At 42.4% G+C, this 23,593-nt stretch overlaps 1 protein-coding gene across 1 annotated transcript in view; it reads left to right on the forward strand.

Annotated features, from left to right (window-relative positions):
* pdlim2 (PDZ and LIM domain 2 (mystique)) overlaps positions 1 to 23,593 on the forward strand; it is a 43,279-nt gene continuing 19,686 nt past the window's right edge. The window contains exons 1-6 of the mRNA XM_080765101.1: positions 1 to 357; positions 8,664 to 8,776; positions 11,384 to 11,535; positions 17,297 to 17,366; positions 18,162 to 18,313; positions 20,355 to 20,418. Coding sequence (XP_080621227.1) covers positions 8,681 to 8,776; positions 11,384 to 11,535; positions 17,297 to 17,366; positions 18,162 to 18,313; positions 20,355 to 20,418 — 534 coding nt within the window. The 5' untranslated portion in view covers positions 1 to 357; positions 8,664 to 8,680. The remainder of the gene's footprint in view (positions 358 to 8,663; positions 8,777 to 11,383; positions 11,536 to 17,296; positions 17,367 to 18,161; positions 18,314 to 20,354; positions 20,419 to 23,593) is intronic.

Consider the following 23,593-nt stretch of genomic DNA (forward strand, 5'->3'; position numbering starts at 1 on the left):
CAGCACGTGGCACGGTGAGCTCATCCCCCTGTGTGTGCGGGTCTCCACAGGTGGCTTTGTCCGTGTCACTCACTCACCCTCTGTCGGAACTTCGGAAGCTACAAACATCCAAGAAGAAGTCCAGGTTGCTCTGCGTTTGGTCCTTAGTTGTCAGACAGACCCGTGGACCGTGGTGGTGGAGACATTAAAGCTGGGGGAATTTACAGAGCCGCATCACCTCCCGTTATATTTACATTTGGAGGCAACTGGATTTGCATTCTCCTGCTGTGCGCTTTACTTTGGAGCGCTCAGAGCGGTTAAGGACCCGCAGGTGTAAAGGCACGGTTCTGTTCACCCCAGTAATCAACACTAACTTTGGTAAGTAGGCTATAAATGTATTAACGGCGAATTACATCTCATCATACTGATTACAAGTTTTTGAACTTAAGTAATATTAATATGTGATTTGACATCACACTGATGAAACGCAGTAATAAATTGAGCAGAGTTTAACAATAATGTTGATGATGTCATTTCATATGCCTCTTAACACCTAAACTCTTTAATCTGGGGAAATACAGGAGCAACGATGCATGCTTGATTATGATGGATGCTGAGATTATTAGGCTACAGCTAATATAGTAGCCCCCACAGGAGGTGTCTGCAGTGTGATGCAGAAGAAGGGGGAAATGAAGGCATTTTTATGCAATTCATCCAAAAACAGTCGGTTACACATATGTAAACCATACAGCAACCTTTCATCACACACCACAGAAATGCTTTGTAACTTCCTACTTCACAAAATGCTTCACTGTTTGTCAAATCTTAAAATCCAAGGCAGATGGCCATGCATCTTGTGCCCATATTAAATCATCATTATGATTTATGAATGGGATCATGGGCCAGGTGGATTCTACAGGGAACAAGATGGTATTCATGTCAAATGATCTTAACTTTGTATGCTGTTATCGTCCCATTTATCCTTTTGAATAAATGTTTTAGTCAGTAAATATATGGTTCAAGTTCAAGCCAGCTCATTTGGAATGTGTGTTTTCCATTGTTCAAGTCTCCAGGCAGGTCACTTCAAGTGTTTAGAAATAAACATACCTGGGTGGTACTGTGTTTGGCAGGTGGGAAAGTACTTAAGATGTCTCTCAGGGTTCATGTGTTCCCACTAGCCCCCCTGACTGCTGTTTGTGTATGGGTCTTTCCTCCATTGTGCTTGTCCCACTGCCTTTCATGTGCACTGCTCTCTAAACTCCCCTCTGCTGTCTGCTCAGTTCCAATTGTGCCTGTTTCCTGATGGCTTTGCCTTTTTGAACGCACTGTACTGTTCCAACTCAGAACTGTAACCATGCAGGGACTGACTTGTTTTGTAAAGATTAAGGCAGTATGTTGCCTTTTTCCATTAGCAAGTATAGGATGCCAACTCATTAAGGTTTTGACTCAGTGAAGACTGAGGTTTTCCATTTGTTGAAGTTTGGATCGAATCGACAGCATTGCGCCACCCCTATTCTACAGTTTCTGGGGTTCTTGGTTTGTTTTTACCCCAGCAAGTTGTTAAGCTTTCACTAAATACTATTGAGGTCATATGACTGACAGATCGTTTTTCTCTCACTGGAAATAGGAACTTGTGTTTGTATCATGGTGTGTGAGATTTCTTTTTCGCAGTCTGAAAGATGAAAGTATTTTCGTTGCTCGCACTTGTCATTTAGAGCTATGTGGTTTTCCAACTTATGTGAGGCAGTATGGTGTTGACTGTTGGGTTGTTATTTTTTCACATAAACTTCTTCAGAAAATGACTGAGACGAGCGGGCAAAAAACAGATCCTTCTCCATCCTCACCACAGTCACTTCTAACCAAGCATCAAAGAAGATTTTAATCGTGCTGAGAGATGCATAGTTGCAACAGGATACGTAGAGCACACGTGTGATGAACTTTAACTGAGTAGTGGGAGGCTGAACTTCACTGTGCCTGCCTTTTGTTGAGCTGAGCCCTAATGGTGCATGTGCTGTAGAGGAGGTGGTGATTTGGCCTGATTGCTGACTGAGCAGCCGAGAATGAAGTGTGTTTAGTGTGAACAGATGTAACATGATCTCCAAATGATAATGATGATGCCCAGAGCGATAAGTGGATCCAGTGCTCTAGTGCCGTCCTTGTCCTGTTCCACACTGACTGCACACTTCACAAAGGACACAATACAATACATTCTGCTGTAGCAGGGAGAAACCTGCCTCTGTCTGCAGTAGCCCCAAAGGGCAATACAAAAGTATACAAATTGAAAGAAATATATTCCAGTAAATAACTGTACCACTAATAATAATCCCACAATGATATAGTTTTATTAGCAACCACAAAGACTATATAATTATTTGTCAATGTGATGTGATGTCATGTCAACCAACACCCTTTATTCTCATTGTCTTTGTGATGGAAACTATATTTGACCACATGGGTGTGATTGGAAAATGCAGAGAATGCTAATCCACTCCATTCATCATATTGGGAGAGGTTCGTCATTGCATTCCTGTCTTTCTATTCAGAGGGCGGACGTGTGTCCAGCAGGTACCCATCCCTTGGAAGCAGCCCTCAGGTAGGTAGAGCCCTTCCCAAACGTGCAGGTCAGAGCCGCCAGCGGAACAATATCACTCACACAGGCAGGCAGAACTGTCACACTGCCAAATGGCCGCGAACAAGGGATTTGCAAAGTGTGATTCATTCAAAGAACATTCCCCTGTAGCCATAGTGGTGAATCTGGAGTGTTCCTTCACATCAAAGTTCAGCCAGAGCTTTCACTAGGATGAATTGCATCTGCTTTGTTAATCAAGCCACTCTCTGTACTAGCACACTGGGAGTCATTTGTTTTACGTTTTGATCCAGTGGACTTTCCTCCCTGAGCTACAGGATAAGAAGAGCAGCCTGCATAAAGCATGGTTCTCTGTATAATCAAGTGAAGGTTGAGCAGTTGGATCCAGATTGCAGTCCCAACCAAGTCAATGTTCATATCTAGTGCTTGTTATAACATTTCTAAGTCTCAACCGTCCTATGTTTCTGTTGTTCTTTCTGGCCTGAGTCACCTGACATCTTGTTTTGTAGGCAAGGGATTCTTATTGTTTTTGTATTTTGTACACAGCAAAATCCTTTATGGGTCACCTGCACTGCCAGGTAATGAACACTATGGGTTTACAGTTAGTTTGTAGACCAAACACACAAACATTGTTGTTGATAACAACAACCTTGATAATAATTTAGTAATTCTATAATGAACGTTGCATTCATAAGGTTCACTGATTTTGATGTGGTAATGAACTTAAAACCTCACCATGGGCGTGTGAGTAATTTTGCCATACTTACCTCTTCTAAATTGCACACAATTTCACAGACTTGTTTTGGCAAGTTTCACTCACTCATCCAAAATGACGTCTTCTTCAAGTCATGGTAAACATAGATTAGGTAATTACTCTTTCAGGCTCATTCAGTTTGTTTATACTTGATCAGATACATGGAATGTTTCATAATAAAGTTTGTCTGTCTACCACAAATTATTCCAGTTACAGTTTCACCAGATTTTCCACCCCTCCCATTTTATTTAATACAGTTTAAGTGAAAAAACTGATTATGATCCGATTTAGAGGCCCCGAAGCCCAGCTCTCTGCATGTTGGAGCAGTGAAAACTTGAAGTCAGTATTTGCAGACGACTGTTCATCTTTCTCATGCCTCTGTCTCTTTGGCATGCCAAGCCCATATCTCAAATTCATGACAAGTGCCTCAGGGCCTTTAGAAGTGGTCCATGCAAGTGTGACATGCTCTTTCCTTGGAGAGCAGTACAGTAATATGTTGTCCTACTTGGAAACTGAAATGTAGTCTTTCCCAAGTGCAGCTCTGCCTCATTGATTTTAATTGCCTTTTATCAAACTCATAATACACCTTTGACACTGTCATAAAGTCAGCCACCTAATTCAATGCTTTAATAGTATAGAGTGACCATGGAAAATTGTCCCTTTGGAGCCATTTTACTCCATGCTGTCACTGTGTTCAAAGTATGTGGGAAACAAGTCCAAGGTATAATTAGTCAGAAGTGAGAGTATTTCACTGGACCTACTAGATTCCAGGTCTTAATGACCCCCCCCCCCTGTACAGAATGAGTGCTGACATGTGAGCCAGAGGAATGACTTCATGACTACAATTCCTCCCTATTGTGTGGGAGTGTTAATTTGTGCTGCCAAATCGGCATGGCAACAAAAGCATGGGGATGTCACTGGAATGGAAAGCACCTTTAGGTTATTGTTTATGTGTGTTGGCGCTTATTCAGTATGTTTCTCTAACAGAAGGTTCTCATCAGGATTCAGTTTATTGTGTTTTTTTAAGCCCATAAACAGGTATTTAGCTGTTATCGGGAAAGCTTAGCAATACCAGAAGCTGAGACCTTCCGTGGCAAATCCTGCAAATCCTAAGTGTTAATGTAACTCTCTTAAGACTGTACACACTCTCAGAGTTAAATTGACACTCAGGACTTTAGATGTGAAGCCTCACTGTTACCCCTGTACATTCACGCTATCTGCCACTATCAGCTTTATGATGTGTAGTGTGTGGATTTGTAAAAAGCATCATGCCATGATGCCTGGTTGGATAAGGAGACGAGAGGCACATTGGACTAATTGAGTTCCCCTTGAGGCTTGGGAACCTTTGGGTGTCTGTTCACTCTGTCATTATCCCAGATCCAATAACAGCATTCATTTCTCAAGGCCACAGCAATTAACTAAGGCCCTAATGATGGAAAGCCCAGTAACCTTGCTAATTGGCCCAGTCTGCTAATGACTAACTGGGTCTCTCCCCTGCCTGTCCCAAACACTTGTGGAATGTACAACCATGGGCTGGTGTTGAGTGGGAGGGAGGGGAGTTTGTAGTACCGGTAACTAATGTCCTAGATCCTTACTGCAGCCGTATTTATTTATACATCAGCGACAAAGTGTTGTGTGTGTTTGAAAAAGTTACTTTTGTGTTTTGTTGCCACTTTGATGCCTGAGACTTGTCTGGGAATTCTGCTCAGGTCTGTGATCCCAGCATCTCCTTCTCAACCCACATTCAACACCATCACATATTGTCTGGCACTTGACTATCTGAAAACTTCAAATGCAACAAAAAAAAAAATCAGAATTTTGTTGCATATTTCATCATGACCATGATTAAAATGTCTAGCCACAGAGGCAGGCCCAGATTGGACATTCTGGCAATTCTGGCAGATGCCAGAAGGGCTGAGCAGTCATGGGGCCGGGGCTGAGCCAAAACAAAAAGAACAAGTAATAAAGACATAGTAGTGTGAGTGTCTTTGGGCCGGTGAAGACTACAAATGCCAGGTCTGTGTCAGTCCATTTCTGTGTCACAGAAGAGGGCATTTTTAATAACTATTTTGTAATTCTGTAGATAAGCTTCCATTAAAGGACCACTTCACCACTTTTCAACCTTCATATAATAGGTCCTCACTAATCATGATAAAATGGCATGATTTCTACTCGGTCTGTGTCTCATAGGAGGGCTGTGGGCAGTTTAGAAACTGTCCTCCAGTGACCTCATCATTAGGCAGATTTTGTTTTTTTAAGATTTTGTTTTACAAAAATGTTTAGATTTTTATTATCGTTGAACGATGGCTTCCATTTTCATACTGCAACTTTTCAGGACTAGAAAGCCTGCTGTTTCTATTGGCTTGTATTCCCCATCGATTATGTCACTGGAGGACGGTTTCTGAACTGCCCACAGCCCTCCTATGAGACACAGTAGAAAAAAATTGCGCCATCTTTTTTTTTAATGATTATTAGTGAGGACCTATTATATGAAGATAGGTTGAAAAGTGGTGAAGTTGTCCTTTAAGTAGGAGAGTGAGCTTTGCATAGTCATCAATGTCTGCAGTATGAGACTGTAATCCAGTGATTACAAGGATAACTAATGCTTATACAATCTGGCCCACTACCACAAGCTCCTCTGTTCTCTCACAGTAAGCTTGATCAAGATTCCAAAAGATGACCAGATGTCAAAATATTACAATTTTGATGACATGCCTGATGCTTCTAAGTTCTGAACCACTATTTTGCCTGTGGATCAACTCCAGCATACTGCAGCAGCAATCGCAAGTCCCCATAACAAAGCAACATTTCAGTACAAATGGTCAAAACTACGTAGATGCAAGACCATGGTTTAGTTTCTAAACTGATTGGTTGCAATACTGACACTAAGTTGATAGGCTATTATATTGATCGCCGAGGCAGGCACCTTCTTAGTCACATTATTGATGGTATAGGCTATTATCTGTTGCCTTTATCTTTTTACAATAATATTGCATAGTGGTTCAATTGCTGAAACAATACAGTATGTGTGCATGCAGACACACACACACAGATAAGATGTTTGAGAACCAGTGCTTTGGCCTGTATGTCTACTTGCTATCAAACTCCAATCAGTGCACGACAATTGCAAGCAGGCTACCTAGGCTAGGTTGTAAATATAAACTTTACTTATATTAGGCCTAGGCTAATGCTTGCATAAACTGGATAAAATGGTAATCTGATTCTGAGTCATTCATTATAGCCAAAACAGGAAATGCCAGCATAAAGTCATGGCTCAGTGGTTTTCCAGTATCGGCCACATTTCTAGCATGTCTAGTGTGTTTGGCTTTACACCTTTCCTAGCGGATAAACTGAATTATTACCTGAGCCTTTTATATCTGTAAATGTAGTGGAAAATGTAATTTCCCATTTTCTACTAAATGCTTAATTTGGATTAGCTACAGCAGGCAGTGACATTTATGTTATTACCGCTTTAAATAATTTGGTGACCACTGCCCAGCCCAGAGGGTTTAAGCTAATAACATTAATGCTGGGTGTGTATCATTTAGCTGTTTCTGTGTGCCAGCCTGAAGCTAATTGTATGAATTTTACATGATGGTACAGCAACACTTAATTGAATCACAACCAGAATAATAATTAATGAGATATGGCCTCGTGAATTCCTTATAGACACCCAGCTTCCGTCAGAGAACTACATTACTGGTAGTTGTGAATTACCTGTTTATTTATGCTTTACATTATATAATCATTTTAAAACCCGGCCTAAATGATGCCAAATTGTCTGACTGTCAAAATAGTTTCTGATTTCTGAAGGATTAAGCTCCCATGCCAAACAAATGGGACCAGTGGAGCTCCAACAAAGTATTGAAAAAATAAGTTTTCAGCACCATATTCTGAGACTGCCCAAATCAACAAGGACCTGGATAGGCAATAATCATTTCTAAATTGATGACAATCATCAGAGATAGCCTTGTGATCATCATAGTATTTATGTCTGGCCTTTTCTGCCAACTCCAACTTAGGTTAGCATATTCATGCAGTTGGTGTACACAAAATTAGAATGTACACATCCCTGTGTTTGTGCATCCACACAGATGGACTAAAGCAGACCACTGAAGCCTATAATCATGCACCAGGCTGCGTAGGCTAACTGGAGAAAATCGAAATGCCACAGTGGCCTAGTATGCGCCGTCACTATTGTTGCCAATTATCAATTTGCCATGCATAATCTTTTTTTGTGTGCTAATTCTATGTTTATTATCCAAGAGAGCTCTCTGTTTATGGGGAGTATTTCACTCAACAGGAGCCTGTCCACATTTTGTTTAGATTTCAACCATATTTGAGATGATTGTGAGGTCTGCCATATCCGGAGGCACAGGAATGACTCTGAAACATCTCTCACCACATGGTAGTCCATGTCTACTGTCTCTTGCAACCTTTCAAAATACAGTTCCAATGTTGAATATGGTCAACCCAGCAGCTATTGTGTACAAAATCATCACTCTAGATACTGTACAGAACCATTAGAACCTTTCACGTTGGTGGCAGTTCATTCTTTATATTGACTTATCATACATTATAATAGATTTACACTCGGAAGCAGACTGACTGGGGAGAAATAGCAGTAAATTGTATTGCAAACCATATCATCTAAAATAAGCACATAATAAGAAGCATTATTATAGATTTACTTGGCACATCATTTTAATGCGTGAGTCCTTGTACGCTGTGGGAACGGCACGCCTTGGCATGTTTCTTCTCTGTCTCAAGAAGGACATTTGGAGTTAATGAAACTCTGGCTTTTGTAGGCACTTTAGCTATGTTAGTCATGTGCCTTTGGTCTCAGATTCCTCCCATTCCTATTTGATGTGGTTACACAAGCTGTGTCAGGAGGACTTAGGCGAGTGGAAGTGAAGCGTTTTAGGAGATAAAAGGCGGCTTATGCAAATAATAACACTTTTCACCTGTTCACCTGATATTAACATGAGTAGCAGGAACTTGTGTGTGTGTGTGTGTGTGTGTGTGTGTGTGTGTCCGTCCGTTCTCCCACCGCTATGTTATGTTGAAGAACCCCCCCCCCAAGTAAATGAATATTGTCTGTATGTGCATGGCTAGCAGTTAGGATGTACTGGTTTAAGGTTTAGAAAGGGGAAGGTCTCTTGCAGCAAGTGGACTGAAATTTAGAAGTGTATTTCTTCTTGGGAACTGAATCCATTTTCACTATTCAGCAGCAAACTAAGAAAAGAGGGTTTGAACAAGCGCAGTTTCTGCATGACAGCGATGATATGCATTTAACTATACTTGCTTTCTTGTATTTTCTCTTTCCATCTTTTATTTCCACAGGGTTTTGACCTGACCACATGATGGAACTGACAATGAACCTGATTGGCCCTTCCCCATGGGGCTTCAGAATATACGGAGGAAGGGACTTCAAGAAGGCCATTACAGTATCAAAGGTAATCCCAAATGGCCTTGTGAGTTGCCGGGCCTGGTCACATCTTATCACACTTTATCACACATATCCTCTGTTTTTGTCAAAACATAGCCGATAATGACATGCCCTGCCAACTCAACTTCCTCAATGGCTGCACTGCCTCTTTGCAGTTCTCGTGTTTGTTTGTGTTTCACAGGCTCCTTCATACCTGTTTCCTTGACTTCCAAAGTGGAATGGAAGTAGACTACATTAGAAGGAAACCAGTGATTACTGTTATGTTCGGGTTAGGGGGGTGGGGTTCCTGATTCCTGAGTGTTGATGAGATACTGTAAATGCATGTGTGTGTTTACATACGAGAGGGACCAAAAGAATGCGGATGCACATTATAGCTGCCTCTGGTCATATACACATGCAAGTTCATGTCTTGGCACGTGTGTGTTGTTTTTGTCGCTCCTTTTCAAAATGTTCCAATTCAGGAAGATAGTGCAGAAGAAGGGAAACATTTCCACTGGGAACAGACGGAAGACGGTAAACATCACCAGGAAACCCCTGGCAGACTGGGCCCTGCATGCCTGTGACACCCTTGCTTGCCCACTGCCCCTTCCATACCACCACAGCCTGGAAAAATCCAGGTCAACTTCCCCGGTAGCTCCTCAAAATGATGTAAAACCATGGCAGGGGTAACAGTGCTTCAAATGGATTGACACTTTTGTTTACCCCCACTCCCTTGACAATTTATGTTTGCAAAACAGGTCATCTGATGAATAATGGGCATTCCCATGTCGTTTTGGTCCTGCTATCCAGTAAACAGTGTCAGCATGTTTTCTCGTCTCAAATATCAAACGGTTCTGTGAAGTGACAGGGATTCAAACAGCGAGAGAAACCTCATCACCAAGAGAGGGTTGTAAAACGCAGTTGGAGAAGCGGTTTTGTTTGCCCACCCCATGCTGTTTCCTCCTTTGGTTAGACAGCCCAGCTTGGGCCATCTGAGGTGGTTGGTGCCTTGGCACAGGAACGGCATGTATGCCCTCTTTCTCATCTCCCTCAAAGATGGCTTGCCCCTGTTTCTGCCAGGACATGGGCCCTGGAAAAAGAATCCCACAGCTCTTAGTTTATGTGAAACCAGGCGAGCCCTGATCAGAAAAGGCATGCACTGGTGAGTCGCCAAAGCAATGCTTAATTACCCACAGGGCCCACAGACGTGGCACCTCTGTCCCCCTTCTTTACAAAATGGACAAACTCCCAGTTGACTGGCCTTCTCTTTCTCTCTCCCACATGCAGCCATTTTCCCTGTAGAGAAATTTGGAGACCCTTTCATTCCCATTGATTGACTCTTTGTATGTTTTGTTCTGCTTTCTTTGTCGTATTTCCTCTCTGTTTTTAATTGTGGGGGAAGCCCCGCTGATGGCAAATGTCACGCTCTTCTCTGAAAGGGCAAGGAGCTGCAAAGTCAACAGCCTCATAATTAGTCTTTTGTGTTTGTATGGTTGTGTGTGGATTTCTTTATGGTGTGGCTGTTGGCCAAGCCATTTAAAGTGGGGTTTGTCTGTCCACTTAAAAGTAGACCAATCAAAGCTCATGCCGCTGCATGCATGAGCATGACATCATAAAACAGAAGCACCTCCAAATACTTGAGTTGCACAACATAGTTCTTGTGAAACACTGCATGTTCACAAACTCCACAAAATCGTAACTTTGATCGAAAACTAAAGACACAAGGGAGATTTTATGACATTCCTCAGTTACAGTAAAGCCTGATTTAGGGGCGCCCGCTGGCAAGTGGTCCAGGCGCATGCCACATATAGGCTTTGGCCTGACAGCATGTTGCGTGTTCGAGTCCCGTTCATGACGACCTTTGCTGCATGTCTCTCTCTCCCTCTCTCTCCCTCTTTCCTGTCTATATTCACTTGATACTATCTATAAGGCAGAAAAGCCAAAAACAAATAAAAAAATATATATATATCCTGATTTATACTTCTAGTACCGTAGTTGCCAGTGAGTAGCAGATCTGCAAGCTCACGTGTTGTGCTGTGTTCTTGTAAATAGTCCATCTACCATCTTCAGTGTATCACATTACTGTAGTGCAGACAAATATAAATCACGCGTAAGTATGAATTAGGTCTAAGACTGTTGTGTTTTGGTTCCATTAATGTGAAAATCCCTCGGATGTAGACAGCGTTCTGTTGGCTTTGACATGTGGAGAAGCTAGGGGGCAAAGGTCAGGCCCTGGCAGTCAAACCAACAGCTCCTCTCTCACTAATGGCTTCTCCCCAAGGGTGTCATGAATCCCACTATGTTAACCCAGTATTTGCCTGTTTCCATGTGTGTGAAGAGCTATAGTGTGTGCTGATTTTGGGAATACTGTATATTCTCTTTATATTGAGAGTATTGGTATCGGTGTGAAGGAATGTTTAAAACTGTCCAACAGTAACTCCTAATGTATCACCATTTTTTTTCAAACATGTCTTTGTGCTGCACATCAGCCATTAACAAATAACCTGCATAGTCATAAGATCGGAGCTGCTTGCCAGATGGATTGCGTCCCTAAAGCATCGACCTGGTCCTAGGGTTCAGAGGGTAACTAAACCATAGCTCATATACCTTTTTTTTGTTGTTGTTTTTTTGACAGGTCAACGATGGCAGCAAAGCAGAGCAGGCAGCCCTTCAACCCGGTGATGTCATCCTGGAGATCAATGGAGAGAACACAACCGAAATGCTGAACGTTGAAGCCCAAAATAAGATCAAGAACTCCAAAACCCAGCTGCAGCTGCTGGTAGAGAGGTACCGGTACACACGGGGCCCGCAGCTGTGTGGGCATGCAGAGACGTCTGAGCATAGATGTTTACATATTGATTCATTCTTGCCATGGTGATGTGCAGTTTATGCTGGGGCAGCAAGCTTGCATGCATAGGCTAGTTCCTTTTCATACAGTTTATTACACTGTGGTAGTAGACCATATTAACACCATATGAGTCCGATTTCCTGGGTTTGTGGCCCGTCCATGCTTGGGCAAGCATGGACAAACTCAGCATATGTCTCTGTTTCATATGCTGTTTTTATATTTTCTTTTTACCACCCAAGCTCCCCAAAAACAAACAGGCGATGGTAATCAACGGAAATGCCAATGTGTATCGGAGCTACGATGCCAAAATACTCTGTTCCCATGCCATCGTCCAGTAAATAAAGTTTGTGTTGAAGTTTGCCAAAAGGCAGCTGGCTACTAGAAATGAGACTGGTCTCTCCTGGCATTTTGATTAAAGTTCCTCTTTATATTCTCATTTTTTGTCACGTACAGTAACCACCCCCCCCCCCCCCACACACACACACACACACACACACACACTCACACTCACACTCACACTCACACTCACACTCACACTCACACTCTCTCTCTCTCAGACACACACACACACACACACACACACACACACACACACACACACACACACACACAAGCACACACTTCCTCCTTGGATACCCGCTGTCCATGTGAGTGGATTTTTCCCTGCTGACCTCATGTCTCCTTCATTGCCAGAAACAACACTGTGACTCCCTGCCTGCCCAGTGAGACAATGGCACTGTGTAGCACTGCACTGCCACATCCCTGGGCCCAGTCTTTATAGAAGGTCTCCAGTGGCAAGGACCTTCATGTCACTGTCTTCAGTGGCAAGGATCTTTATGTTAATGTGTCCATTAGCAGGGATCTTAATAGGACTCAAGACTTTCCACGCCAATTAACCTTGCAGACATTTTTGCACTAATAGCCCCTAATATTAATTTAACAGTGTAGTATTTTGACTATTTTATTCAGTAGCTGGTTGGCAGTTTGTCCCCATCAAAAGAGCAGTGGCACCATGAGAGCTGCCATTGCCCATCAGAAATTCAGAATAGGCAGGCATTAGCCTGTCCTCAGAATAGGATAGTGTTGGTTTAAGGCGTGTCTGCTGCTAACTACAGAGGCACAGCTCTAGTGCTGACACATCCAATAACACATTCATTCCAGACGCTGCCAACTGCAGGCTTCTTTGTCACACAAAGGAACTCTACTATCAGTGTCTTGTCATTGATGCTTTTTAGCCAGGCTTGGTTCACAGCCACGTCTTTGGGATCCATTGTCCATTGACCTCCTTGTGGATGATGTCATGTTGACCAGACCGGGGGTTCTCACTCTGTGATCCTATTGGCCTCTGTAATGAGATGGCTCTTTGCAGCTGCTAACATCTGAAGACCTCTTGGATATATATAGTGTGTAGTCGGCGTCGCACACTGGAGATGGCTCTTTTCTGTTGTGTTACTGTAACGTCTTGTGCAGTGTTGTACTGTACTCTAATGAGGCTACATCTATCGATTATTCTCTTATGATTACTCTGAATGGCAGTGAATTACTCTAGTGAATATATTATAAGTGTACTTTATTATTATTATTTATATTGATGAATCTATCAATATAAACACATTGAGTTATTTCTAAATTAAACGCCTAAATTGATTAGTAGAGTTCAGACAAAGAACTATTTAAGTCCATAATTATCCATAAATTATGGATAAGGGGTCAGGAGGACAGATGGGACTTTTGGGGGAGGGTTCAGGATAAATGGTTTTTATCCCCCAATGACTTAAATGGTTTTTCGTCTCAACTCTTGTGTTGCACGCCTATCAGACTTCACAGTCCATTTTTGCTACTCTATTTGCAATATTGCAATATGTGTTATCTCTGTTATCCTGGAAATATGTGGTCTGTCTGACAGAGACGGAGTCCTTGTTTACTTAGCCACGCTAGACAACTTCTCTCAGACTAAAACAAAACAAAACTTAACTGTTGGCTCAATCTCATTGTATTTAAGACATTTTAATTTAGCTACTACAAGTACGGCAGCAAACTGCTAGCTTAGCCATGTAGCCGGCTCTGCTCTGCAAGATTCCGTCTGATCAGCCCAGCTGATATATTTTGATTAGCTGTGCTGTCATGCTCTTTTGAAACACAGGTAGATAGCTATTTCAACCAATCAGAGGTCAATTAAATTAAATTGTAAGATTAATCGTTGCAGCCCTATACTAACATTGTTTTTCATTATACTAAGAAGTAATCTAAGAAGCTACGAGCAAAGATTGTATATCTAGCCAAGACGTTGCTCAAACCTCTGTTATGTGCTCTCCAGAGAAGTTAGGCCAGTATTTTCACCTTTCTGTGGTTAGGTGAAAGGTGACGGGTATTCCCTATTAACCTGTGCTAAATCATCTGCTGTTGTACAGGATACCTGTAGCCAGGAGTCAGAGGTCAGACACAACGGATTTAACTCATTTAACACATTTAACTCAGACTTGTCTCTCATTGTCTGAAGACCATAACGTTCTCCTGTGTGAGCCTGCTGTCCAGTGTTAGCAACTGGAACCGTTCCAGATCACCAGTGGAATTCAAGAGAACTTATGCTGCGATGAGCATTTTCCCACTAGGCCCAATTCCTAATTCAAAGCAGCCAGTAACCTTTTCTGCCTGGCCTTTTTAATATGCCACCTACAGTAAGTGGTGCCTCATGACTGCCTGTTGTAAATAGAGTTTTCCCTCTTTTAGCCATATAGAGCACCGAAGTCCTGACGTCACTGTCAGTAGAGGGCGCCATGCAGTCCAGTTTTATTTGCATTGAAATCCCCATAGGGGGATTGTAGATCTCTTCATATAAGAACTGTGTTTGAAAAATAAACCGATCACCCCGGCCTTTTCACTCATATTATGGATATGAAGCATCGACTGAAGGTGGAAATGTACAAATGTACCCAAAGAGTAACAAAATGAGAGTTAGAAATGAGTCAAACAACCCAGAGACTAACACAGTTCTTATATGAAGCGACCTAAAATCCCCCTATGGGGATTTCAATGCAAATAAAAAAATACATTAACCTGTGGATTGGTGCCCTCTACTGAAAGTGACGTCAGACTTCGGTGCTTTATTACTTGCGCAAGCAGAGCGCGCAAGTAATAGTTTTCGTCCAGTGCTTCGATGCTTATGTCGCCGTTTGATGTGTATGCGTCGTGCCAGCGTATGATGTAATGACTACTTGTGCTTGATATGTGGTGTCAGATTACATACATGTATACATAGGGGCATTACCTTTAATCCTCCCGACATTGAGAGCTAGTTGTACCAGTTATACCCTGACGTGATATGCTGCTACGAGACATACTCATCTAACGGGGCATACGCAAAGTAACCACAGTATACCGCTAATCAATTTACAAATTACATATGCATATACATAGAGGAATTTCCTTTAATCCACCCGACACTGATCGACATATAAGTCACCATCGAAAGCCGTCAGTCATCCGTATTAATAAAAAAAATCATCAGATATCGATGATTTATTTTTCTTTGAGAAACTAAAAAGGGATCCAGGACACTTCTAAATCGATAGAACTGTATTTATTTTATAGATAGAAACTTTTACCATACTTCACAATACTACTTTTTTACCTCCAAAAACTAGGTACGTAGCAAATAGCTAAACCTAATAATTCAATATTTCAAACGTTGTTTCACAGAGAAGCTGAGATTTGATAGTTTGTAGCGGTCGACAGTACTTGTGCGCTCTGCTTGCGCACTAGTAGGCCTGTGTGCAACAAGCAAGTAGGCACTCGACAGAGTGCAGTTCTAGTTCTCTATATAAATACAAAATGTACATGCTCAGAATTAAATTAATTAAAACACTCATGAGATTGCAGTGACACTGGTTTGCAGTGACACTGACAGTTTCACCTAAATGATTCATAGTTAAAGATGGAGTGCCACGATTTTTTTCCACCCTAAAACATGGTATTAACATCAGGTATTATTATAATATAAGGGGGAAGAACATTTTCCAAAAAGTGTACAGTATTTGTTAAAATCATGCTTTTATGTGGACACGCCCACCAGTTCATTGCCTGGTTTGCCTGGTGGGTGGTGATGGGTGGTGATCCACCTGAACTGAAGCCGCACCCACAGCTGTAGTTGTATGATAAAGGGGGAGGGGTTAGGAGAGGGGCTGATAGTGTGGTGTCACTATATTACGGTTTATTTCATTGGCCCGTTTCACTGTCAAGGGTTCAGCCTCCTAACCTGACGCTGCCAGATCCAAAAAGCTTGCTACACAAATTTGTTTCACAGCTTATTTGGATCTGGGATCGCGGAAGCAAATTCGATGACGGGGCTGTTCCTTTTTTTCAAGATACATGGTAGATGATTGGATGGGAGCGTCTGTCTATCACCGTGTGGGCGTGCAAACACAACCAATCATATCGACGTGTCTATATACCGTCACATCCGCATCCCGCCTTTAGCTCACGCTGATTGGTTCGGTACGAAGCAGATCTGACTCAGGGCTCAACTCCGTCAGAGATCCCAGATGAGTGTTGTGTTGGGGAATATGTTTCCGCAATACCGCCCTCATCTGGCAGCGTCAGGTTATCAGCCTCCAGGAAGAAACCCTAAATACAAAGTTAATACACCATTGCACATAAAAACTACTCCAGGGTGTCTAATGAAGTACTGTCACCTCATAGACACATGAAAAACTGGAAAAATACAATCTTTAAGAACCAAATAGCCCTTACAGGTCTATTCTGACAGTTTGCAAATTAGTTAAATTAACTGAGGATTTTGCAGTGTAGATCGATCAGAATCGGAGAGATAAAAATCGTATCAAATCGCAGTCTGTGGCCTGATGCATATCAAACTGGGGCTTGAAATTTAAAAGGCTGCGAATCACTGGTATACACTAGAGGTGTGTTTCTGGGCGATTTACCGCAGGCATCCAGGTCCTTCCTGTGTGCCTCCATTACCCCTGACTCAACCAAGAGCCAGGCACAATCTGGTCCTGCAGCCAGGGGGGCACTGGATTTGTTTATGTTGGCCTCCTACACTGCCCACATTTTCCCCTCCAAATTCAATGATGGAGTTGCTTACAGAATATGCTTTTTTATTTAAGAAAGCACAGTGAAAAAATGGAAAAAAGGCCCTTGGTGGAAACATGGAATAGTTCTTGAAGAAGGGCTTTTCATTTTAGTATTTTGCTGTACCTGTTGTGTGCAATAGTGTACGAATCCAAACAACATACTGCTGGTTATGCTCCCCACTCTCCAGCACTAGGATATTTTTTTCCTCCTTCCTCCTGATATTTTTTCCACTTGAGAAAAGATTCTTACTTAGCATTCACCGCAACACTCATCCCTACGATACTCACACAAGATATTGTCTTGATTTAGTTGCTAACTAACTACTAACTAATTGTCTTGATTTATTTCCATTTCGGTGTTGCGCCGCAAAATCTGTACATTAGCCATGACAAGTTAATGAAAATTGTAAGAAAAGAATTGCATGCAGTATGTGATAATATCAGCTTCCTGAGTTGACTTTGGGTCTTCTAATGTCTTTGACATTGTGCAGACAGAAATGATTCTGGCTTTACCCCACACATGGGAATGAAGCTGAGATGTCAAAGCGTTGCTGTGCACATTATCAGTGTTTGCATTCAATTGAGCCTTGTTGTATTTCGATCCCTTCAGACCTGAGCCTGCCAGTCCTGGACAAACCAATGGAATCAGCACACCAGAGCAGCTCACCGGACGCTTCCAGGTCAGTGTGGTTTCTGAATGATGGGCACATCTGTGATGATGTACCGTAGGGCTTCTCTGTGAACACTGGCTTCTTGTGTGTTTAATTTAGTTTGTTTTATTGGCAACCATTTGGATAATGGAGACATTCTTCCATGCACTAGTATGCCCAGAATGGTGTTTCCTACCATCACTGTTGTTAAACGACTGCATCTTTGTGTCCCTGTTGTCCTAATGGGGCTTTGTAATTGGTTTATGCCTTAGAGGCTAACAAATTCAGTGTCTGCTTCTCTTTTCTCTCATTATTTCTTTATATTATGAGACCTGTCTGCTTATGAAGGATTAACAAGATCCAAGAGAATGTTATATGTCAGCACAGGTTCCTGTGTTTTATTGGGATGTACTGTAGGACCAAAGTGGAGTCCCATTGGTAGCACATCAGGAATACAAGCCTTAATTTGTGTGACTCAGACTGTCATCAAGCTATATGGTGGTATTGAATAACAATTCCTTGGGCCCGGTTTCTCTTACTCCATGATGACTGTTTGACCTCTGAAATAATTTCTCAAGGTCTTACTTAAACTTTCCATTTCCATGCTCTGCAAGTGTGTGTGTGTGTGTTTGCCTAAAATCATATACAGTACATCTTCTGAATGCATCTATTCTGTGTTGGACTGTATTCATCTATTTAGTACGATTCTTTCCCCCCCCCTGAATTTCCTGTTCTGTGTTATTTCCCAGTCTTTGGCAACACTCAATATTACTCGACTTATTAAGCTTACTCTGAACTAAACTGAATTAAACTCTTGTCATGCAGGAGGCGGTGCTGGTTAGTCGGGATGAGAACCAGAACTATAGAGAATACACCATCTGCAGCCCAGCCTCCCTTTCTCCCGGACCCTACTCCCCTGAGCCCCCACCCAGCCCTGATGGAAAAAGAGACGTGCTGACACCAACCAGCAACAAAAGGCACTATTTTGTTCTGTTTAGTTTATCTGCAAAATAAAACAAAGTGTTAAAAAAGAGCACTGGTAGGGGCACGGTGGCACAGTTGGTAGTGCTGTCGCCTCACAGCTAGAAGGTCCTGGGTTCGATTCCCGCTGGGGACGCTGTGGGCACTGGCGCCGTGTTCCCTCCTCCGCGTCATCATTGCCCATACCCGTTGGCGAAAGGGCCTTTCTGTGTGGAGTTTGCATGTTCTCCCCGTGTCCCCTAGGGTAGATACCCTCACAAAAACATGCCGTAATCCTGGTCTCTAAAACTACCTCCCCCTGGCCAGCCGGGGCGCCTGATGAAGGGGAAAGGAACTGGTCGGAATAACGTGTCCCTTCCACGCGCTACGTCCGGCCGGGGAAATTCCCCTCTGTCAGGTGAAAAGAAGCAGCTTGGACTCCTCATGCATAGAAGGAGGCATGAGGTCAGTCCGGTGCCCCCCCAGGTTGGCAGAGGAAGTGTAGCGCCCAGGATTACATTAGACAATTGGCACTGGGTGAAAAGAAAAACTGGGTTACAAAATCGTGGGATAAAAAATTAAAAAAAAATTAAAAAAAAAGAGCACTGGTGCAAGGTGGCGTAAATGGGCAGCGCCAATGCCATTGCTATCTTCCAACCGACGCAGTTGTCATTTTTAGACCATGCTCCGACGTTATCTAAATACCAAATTATCTTGCGCCTATTGGGTGTGTTGGTCTTAAAGGTGAATTCTGCCTAAAACTGTTTTTTTCACATTTTTCTGATGTTATTATAACCCCTACAGACTGGTACAAGTGATCTTTTTCATATTGGTCAGTGTTGTCCAATCTCCCGAGTCCCACCGCAGCTTAGAACAAGAATCGCTAAATCGCCTATTAATTCTGCTCAATTGCAGATATCTGATATATGTTCACTCCACAGTGGTAGTGTCCCAACTGACTTGCCGTAGTGTTGATAAAAGGACTTTAAGGAAATCACAGGTGAAGTCTCGTCTCATGAGACTTCCGGTACTGAGCTCGGCTCGGCTCCGCCTCGCCTCCCTCTGTGTACATTTCCAGGCAGGTTGGCTATAACTGTACTGTTATGTTGTAAACGCCACAGGTTAGCTTCACCTGGAACTCATGTCTCAAGAGTTATTTCCTCCTATCATGGCGCTATCATAATATCGTATTATCATAATTCATCTATACACTACACATCCAAGTATGATGCTTTGTATGGTTCCGTTAATATTAACCTTATATAGCTATATTTTAAAAAGATGCATCATTATCAGTCCTCATGAGAGGATTATTTGCAGAATACATTCAATGTATTGTCACTGATATTACTGCTCATATTCTCAAAGACTTGATGGAGAGACCATTGGATCCCATTTAGAAACATGACTACTGTTTAGACAACCACCGTATGGACCGCATGTTACAATAAGTGCTCCTTTGACTCCAAAACAGGCCCAGAGTGAATAGGTACAAGAGCGACGGACAGAAAGTGGAGCCATGGGATTGTGCTGTAGTAACAAAGGATATGCACAGGATATCACATTCCACTGTTTTCATTCACACCAACAAAAGGCCAGAATGTGGAACGTTCACCACTCTTTCACTCTGTATACCCTTTTGGAAATCTCATGGGTCATTTTGTACTGTAGGTCACAGTTCAAGCCCCAAATCCACTCTATGCAGACTGGAAATGGCGCCATCTGATTCCCTTCCCTGCTACAATAAGACCTGAGGCCTATTCTACAAATGCCTTCTAAATCAGTAGTTCTCACACAAGCTCACAGAGGTGAGCTTGTATGTATCTGCTATTTTTTAATAGATAGTGCTAAAATCTAAAATGACATTGATGCTTTCCTGTTTTAATGGGTCAGCCACTACACATAATTATGTAAATGGCATTGAATATTGTGCAATATTCTTTGTTGTATACGTCATGATACATTTTATTTCAATAACCTTTACTGTAATTTAATTGAACCAACGGTGAATGAGCTATCATACACAGTTGATTGACTCATGTTTCCCATTTATCATAGCATCCAGCTGCGACCCTGGTCTCCAGATGAAAGGAGTCACAGGCTATCCAGACCTCTGTCACAGGTCTGTCTCCTTTGTTTATTTTCTCATAATTTTGCAGTTTGTAATATAGGTGTTGAGCTCCCAATACTGCTGAATGTGAGTTTTATGACATTGGCATTATTCATGTCACATTATTTATGTTGCTGTCCTGTCCCTTAATATTTTGATGTATGCCTCATACCGTATGATCTCTAGTCTAACGAATGAAGAGAATCCCGGCAAATCCCTGTACTTGCAATGAAAACATTAATTACAGAAGAAATTATAATGTTTGGTTCTCAGACCTTCGTGGAAAAGCCATGATTTGACTGTGAGTAATCAGGAGGCTTCTTTTCTGAATTATGGTACAGTTACTGGTTTAGGGTAGTAGGCAGTGCCGCCATTATGTAAACATCGTTTGGATGTAGAATTTCACACAAATGTCATATGTGCCCGCAAATTTCATTCTCCCATTCATTGTCTATGGAGCTGCAATTCCTGGCCATGCATCAATATGACATCTCTAATTAGAGCTTCAGTCCTCAGTTCTGGCTTTGGGAGAGGACTATTCATGTTGCTATATACCGCTGGTATCCTTGTCTGCAAGAAAAACCCTTTTACCCTTTTACTTTGGTATTTTTAATGATTTACTTCAAATTTGTTGTTGACAATATTTTGAGGCTAGAAGAAAGAAAGGATGCTGGCAAGGCAGGGAGTGTATAAACTGAAAGGTCAATGATATAAAAGATGTGACATTCTGTTGAACAACATTCTGGCAGTGATTAGCTCTGAGCCTACTGCAAAGATGAAAACCATTAGCTTACAATGAAACAATGGCCTTAACCTTTTACTGGTCTGCATGGAGAGTGACTCATTAAAGACCTAGTCTGAGATTGGTTTCAACGTATATAGTTATATTCACATACATTCTTTTTTTTGTGCTTTTTTAATATGTTTTGGTCTTTTTTGCCTTTATTTCGATGGTACAGTGGAGATTGACGGGAAACTGGGGAAAGTGACACGCAGGAAAGGTCTGTCGGGTTCGGTAATTGAACCTGTGACTTGCTGTCAGGCTGCGTCAGAGCCTATATGTGGTATGTGCCTTAACCACTCGGGCATCTACACCCCATTCACATACATTTTTTAAAGAGTTTGAATTGTAGATGGAAAACATGTTATTTGGACATTTCAAACTATAGGTTTTAGTCAATCACCTAGACTCTAGAGAATAAAAACGTCTACGTTGCTATTCTTTATTTTTGGTGGTGGGGATACCAATTTCGTTTAGGCTACATTTGTACCACTTTCTAAATGGTTACAATATGGACTTTGGTTATCTATTGATGCCCGAGTTTGCTCTGCTTATTTACTGCTTATTGGAACAAGACTGAGGAAGAAGGGAGAAGGCGCCTGGAAAGACTTCAGGGACTTATAGCGGGAGAGAATGTTGTGGGAAAGTTCATCATGAGATATTTCAGCTATGCCTAAACGCTTGGTCTCAAGCACCCGGCCCACTGAAGGCACAACATGGGACATGACGACGGGACAGGAAAAACATACAGGACCTTTTAATGGCTCAAGGAATTCCTATCATTCTTATCACTACTGTCGTACTGTGGTTATTTCATGAAGTTAGATAAATATGCCCCCTTTGACCATGGGCTTGAACTTAAAAACATTGACGTTTTCCATCTAAGGGGCTGCTTGCTGTCTTCGAAGAGACATTTAGAAACATCTTAATTGGTTGTGGGAATTGTTTTGTTTTTGTTGTTTACACGATAATGGAAATCAGAGCCAGAATTGAAAACTTGACCTCTTGGAACTGCAGCTTGCATCAGCCAAATTTTCACCTCTTGCACAATGAGTAGAACAGACCAGAATAATTATGACTTGCCTGGGCAAGTCCATATAGTCAAAGGATCTAGTGTCCAGGTCACCATCATTACTTTCCTCTTAACACTTTTAACTGATCTCCTAGTATTCTTTGTTGAGCATTGCACTAAATAAAAGTGATAAAATAATTTTTGACACAGATAAATCTGCTTCCAGCAACGTGCATTATTTCAAATGCAGTAAAAGATTCCTGCTTTTATATTGTCTGTGATTTAAATGTGCTTGACATGTTGTCTCCTTCCAAGAGGTTTTGGTTTGGGGGGGTGGGTGGGTGCACGTACGGATATGAATCAGTTTCCTGACCATTCCGCTCTGTAGACGGATCAGAATGACATGTGAGGGTTATGAGATGTTCAACGGCATGCTTTTTCAAGTGCTTACATCCCAGCTGAGCCAAGTGCCCTCGGCTGACAGTAGAGTGGAGCCTATTAGGGATTTACTGTATCTTGTTGGCTGAGAGCTTTATCAGAGCGCCTGTGGGAGTGCACAATGACCGTCTAACGTGCTCCTTGGATGTCTGGGCCGACCTTACATGTTTGTGGTGCTTGGGGAGGCAGGTCGGCCAAAGGGCCAGAAACCTTTGCTCAGCACTCCGGTGTGGGTGGGGGTGTTCTGTTTTCCTGCTTTTCATTTTAAATAGCATTTGACTCTTTCACCTCATTTTGTCGTTGTGAGTGTTGGAATCCATATCCTCTGGGAGATGTTGCATTCCTTCCTTCTTCCCTCCACTCCAACATCAACTTGACTTTGCTTTTCTCTTCTTGGACTGTTCATTCAGTCAGTGGCTTGGAGTAAATACCCACTAATGTTTCTTTTTGAGAGGAATGCTGTCTGAAATGTCGAAGCGGTGTTACTTGGACACTCGCACACAGTTGGGTTAAACTGTCTGAAGACCACAGCATCCGCTATGTGTTTTCCTTTCACCGGGGCTTGTTTTTGGAGAGCTCCCTCTGTTCTCTACAAGCCGTCAGCCTCCCTATTCAACAGTGTCCCAACAACCTATTAGTGGACGGGAGTGAAGTTTTGGCCTGAGTCTCATCTTCCACACGACATCTCCCTTCTTAAAAAATAAAATAAACATTAGTCATAAGCCTCAGCCTCCTGCCGTGGTGGTTGGATTAGTGAGTGGAGGCCATTGAGAGAGATTCGGTAGGCAAACGATGTAGAGGCTTGCCGTGCATATACCGTTGTGCTGCTGTGCTGGCTGGCAGCAACACAGTAGCCCCAGTGAGATGTGCAGGCTGAGGGCCTCCCTAACAAGGTCCTCTGTCCTGCCTGAGAGGTGCAGAGTGCTGCTGTATCAGGTGATCTGCGTCTCTGTAAG

This window comes from Protomyctophum bolini (genome assembly GCF_963924005.1).
Source record: "Protomyctophum bolini genome assembly, chromosome: 6".
Classification (NCBI taxonomy): domain Eukaryota; kingdom Metazoa; phylum Chordata; class Actinopteri; order Myctophiformes; family Myctophidae; genus Protomyctophum; species Protomyctophum bolini.